Source organism: Eurypyga helias, unplaced genomic scaffold, assembly GCF_000690775.1.
Source record: "Eurypyga helias isolate BGI_N326 unplaced genomic scaffold, ASM69077v1 scaffold10037, whole genome shotgun sequence".
In the NCBI taxonomy this organism is placed as follows: Eukaryota; Metazoa; Chordata; class Aves; order Eurypygiformes; family Eurypygidae; genus Eurypyga; species Eurypyga helias.
The window spans coordinates 10,943-15,101 of NW_010262289.1; the positions used below are offsets into that span (position 1 = coordinate 10,943).

Consider the following 4,159-nt stretch of genomic DNA (forward strand, 5'->3'; position numbering starts at 1 on the left):
GCGCTCTGGTGGGTGTTGCCCCCTTCCCCACAGCCCAGCCGCTGCTTCTTGGCCATTTCATGCACGTATCGGACCAAATTGCGCAGGAAGAGTTTGGAGTGGGATATGATCTTCTCCGTGTCACCCTCAGCTGTGGCGTTGTAAGCCCAAGGCCAGTGGAGGTGCATATTCCAGTTGCCAGGATCCAGTGTAAAGATGGGCATGTCCCCCAGGAGACCCACCCCAGACACCTCAGCACAGCTGATGTTGGTGAAGAAGCTGGTCATGAGCAGCTGGAAAACCTGCAGGTCTGCTAGGAAAGGGTGGGGATGAAAAGGGCTGCAGGAAAGAGATGAGGTGGGGGGATTCAGACTAGATATAAGGAAGACATTTTTCACGCTTAGGGTGGTGAAACACTGGACCAGGTTGCCCAGAGAGGTGGTGGATGGAAACATTCCAGGAAAGACTGGATGGGGCTCTGAGTAATCTGATCTAGTTGAAGGTGTTCCTGCTCATTGCAGAGGGTTGGAATAGATGACCTTCAAAGGTTCTTTCCAACCCATACTATGGGTTTGGGTCAGATTCTGATCTGAAGATCAGATTCTTTAATCTTCAGTCTGCTCAGAGTTGCAGTCTGAACTTCCTCTGCCTCCTCTGCTCTTTTTCCTTCCCTATTTTACTTTCCAGGAGGTGTTTCTCTCCCATACAGGATTTCAGTCCCCTCATACCCTCCCCTCCCCACCTCCTGCCTGTCCAGTGCCTGCTCTCCAGCTGTGTGGAGCAGATGGTGGGGACACCTCAGTGCTTGCACCCCAGAAGCAGCACCTAGACCAGGACCTATATCTGCCAGAGACATGCACATGGCTCAGAGGACATGGAGGATGGAAAAGGGCATTTCATCCAGGTTTGGGAGCTCCTGGGCATTGGGAGCTCAAGGAGACCATATAATTACAGGGGCAGGGGAGTAGCCCAGACCAGAGATCAAACCTGCATTCCCATGTCTGTTGCTGCTGCCCTTGGAAACATGAGGTCTCATGGGGTTGTGGTGAAATGCTCTGTGTGACGGCAGCCCCCAGAAAACCCTCTCACAGGTGCAGCTTCCCAATGAACACAGAGCTGTTGGAAGGGGTCCTCAGCACCACATGGGTCTGAGACCTTCCTGGCATCCACAGGTTCCCTGCAGGAGGCGTGCATGCCTTTGGGGGAACCTCAACAACCCAGGCCTGGCTGGGGAACCTTGGCTTCAATTCTGCTCAGGTGCCAGAGCCCCTGTGCTGGAGCCACTGTGCATGAAGGCCCAAGCTGGAGGTAGGAACAGAGAGGGTGGGCAGGGCCAAGGCACCTTTGGGTACTACACGGTTGGTAGTGGCCCTTTGATGCTGGGGATCATCCTCCCCTTCCCCCCCTTCCAGGAAACAGTGGCCTGGCTGTGCCTCTCGAGGAACCTGTGGGGTCCTCTGACAGGGGGGATGAGAACAGTTGGGTGAGCCAGGGCTCCCACTTACCTTCTGGGTTTGCCCACTTTCCAGGGAGTAGGAGGGGAATAAAGAAGAAGAGGAAGAGGTAAGGAGGCTGCATGGTGCATGCGGCAAGGTCGAAGCAGCAGCAGCAGTGACTGTGGGAGGAGGAAGAAGCCACAGGGTCCCATGCTTCAACCCAGCCCAGCTGTCACAGCTGTAGCTCCCTGCCAATGGGACAAATGCAGACATATTGGGGAGGGGCCCAGAGGTCCTGAGCTGGGGGTTGGGGATGTGTGTGAGAGCGGAAAGCAGAAATAAGGTCTTAAGCATGAAGTGCTTCAACAGCATGGGGCTGGGGAGAGTCCAGCCAGGGGGAGAGGACAGGGAAGGGGAGGGTCAGGAAATGACACTAGGAAAAAATGGGTGCTCAGGGTCATGAGCTGGGTCTCCCTGAATCACCCTCCCTACTGATGGTACCTCACCCCTATCCCAGTTCCTGTGGGGAGTTCCAAGGGAGGTGATGATGGCTTTTCAGTTTCAGCCTTGACTGGAGAAAGATGGCTGCCATCCTCTCAGCTCCTGCACGGGGAGAAGGGATGCTTTGGGTCCCACCCACCACCTCCAGCTTAAGCTCATCCTGCACTGCCTGCCTAACCCTGGGGATGGGGCTCCCCAAGGAGGAGGTGAAGAGCAGTTCCTGTCCAGCCCATGGCTGTGGGAACAGTGCTGGAGAGCTCCAAGTCTTCCATAAACATCTCCAGGCGAGGGCTTGGGGCTGGGCTACAGCTTGGCACTCCCCTTCGCTTCCCACCATCTTTGTTGGGGAACCCTGTCCCCCTCCTCAGGTGCCACCTGGATGTGGGAACAGGAATGATGGGGCCATCTCCCTGCCCTGTCCCCGTTGTCACTAGTGTCCAACACTGGAGGGACAATGGGGTGATCAGAGCTGCCCTCACCCCACAATGTCCCCTACCCACTGCTCATCCCCAGCTGTCCCCTGGTGCCTCCTCCCACTCTGTAGTTTCTCTTCCCCTTTCTTGGGGGTGCCTGCGTTGGGAGCAAAGGCAGAACTGAAACCACAGCTGAGGGGAAGTTTGAGGGGGCGTGCCCCCAATATCCTCAAGACGCCGAACCTCTTCCCTTCCATGGAACAGTCCCGTGGAGAAGTAGGGATGCTGCGGTGACCTGGAGGGCCCAAAAATGGCTCCAAACACCCCAGCAACTCACCTTGGCATCACCCAGGGGATGTCTGGACATGCCACCACAATGTCCATATCCCTCCTGGCAAGACCACCAGTGCTGTGGTCGGGGGAGAGTGTTTGGCTGGTGGAGTGGCAAAGTGCAGCCATGGGGTGGCTGGTGAGGGAAGGGGCAGGGTGGGTTTTAGTCACACAGTCCTATGAGGTGACCATTTGTCCTCACAGTCCCCTCTAAGGTGACTGTTGGTCACTTCTTGCTAAGCAGTTGATAGGCCATTAGCAGGCCTCCGGTTTGTGTAGGTGCCTGTGGTATCACTGGTGGCTGAGTAGCTGATAGGGTAGGTCCAGGCACCTGGATTGTGCAAGGGCATGGGATGTGTTCAGACCCCTCTGAATTTTCTCCCATGTCTCCAACTGTGGCAGTAGACCAGAAATTCTGCTTCAGATCTTCCTCACCTCTATTGAATTTACTTGTCCTCATATTTTTGTTATTTTTCTGCACTTTCTTACTTGCTGTAGCAGAGGTCACAACTCCTTGATATTGTCACTTCTTTTAGTCAACAAATGACCAAAGGGGTAGGCGGCTCTTTGTCCACACACACCGTGGGTCCTTACAGTCCCCTCAGGTGACCATTGATGCTCTGAGTGCCCTAAGCTGACTGCTGGTCTTTGGAATCACCTCCAGGTTAACATTGGTCCTCACAGTTCCCTCAGGTGACATTGTTTCTTACAATCCTCCCAGGGGTCCACTGGTCTTTGCTTCCCACCCCAACTGACTGTAGGACTTTGCAGTTCCACCTGATGTGACCATTGGTCCTCACAGACCCTGCAGGTACCATTGGTCCTTGCAGTCTCTTCAAGTGACTATTGGTTCTTGCAGTACACCCTCAGGTGAGGGCTGTAACCCCCCTGACCGCAGACCCCTGACCAACGTGTGGGGGAGTTGGGGTGGAGTGGGTGGGCAGAGCTGCAGCGCGGCTGGTTGCTGCACTGGATGTTTGGGCACCAGCACCAGCTGGGCTGGGCCAATATGCCTGAAGAGACCTCTCAAAACATCTGGGTATTCGTGTGTGTTATTGTAGGGTCTATTGTAGGGTAGTGTGAACTAACACTTGCAGACAGCTCCCTGGCACTGGGTGTTTGCATATGTGTTATTGTAGGGTCTCTTGAGAGGTCATGCACACAACCACCTTTTCTTACCAGGTTCGTTCACCATCTGCATCTGTTCTCCGGCTTTGGTGGGTGAGTTTCACCTGCCACTTCCTGTGAGTGCTGCAGGCTATTTCACTCTGTTCAGGAGATGAATTGCCCCGTGTGCCCTGTTGCTGCTGAGGCTGCTGGATCCTAGCCCTGAGGTGACCTCTACCTGCAGCTGAAAGTTTCACCTGTGTGTCCTAGCTCAGCAAGGGCTGGAAGATACTCAGCATCACACCTTCTGCAGTGAGACTTGAGCCTCACGGAGGCAGGTGACTCTGCCAGGGAAATTCAGTCCTGCCCATTGCACTGTTGTTCGCAGGGTTT

General features: G+C 54.9%; 1 protein-coding gene across 1 annotated transcript in view; it reads right to left on the bottom strand.

Moving 5' to 3' along the window:
• The window catches only part of LOC104512612 (antigen-presenting glycoprotein CD1d-like), a 4,505-nt gene extending 2,948 nt beyond the window's left edge, over nt 1–1,557 (bottom strand). Inside the window, exons 1-2 of the mRNA XM_010155664.1 lie at nt 1,485–1,557; nt 32–292 (exon numbers count right to left, since the gene is read on the bottom strand). Of these exons, the coding sequence (XP_010153966.1) occupies nt 32–292; nt 1,485–1,557 (334 nt within the window). The remainder of the gene's footprint in view (nt 1–31; nt 293–1,484) is intronic.
• Nucleotides 1,558–4,159: the final 2,602 nt, after the last annotated feature.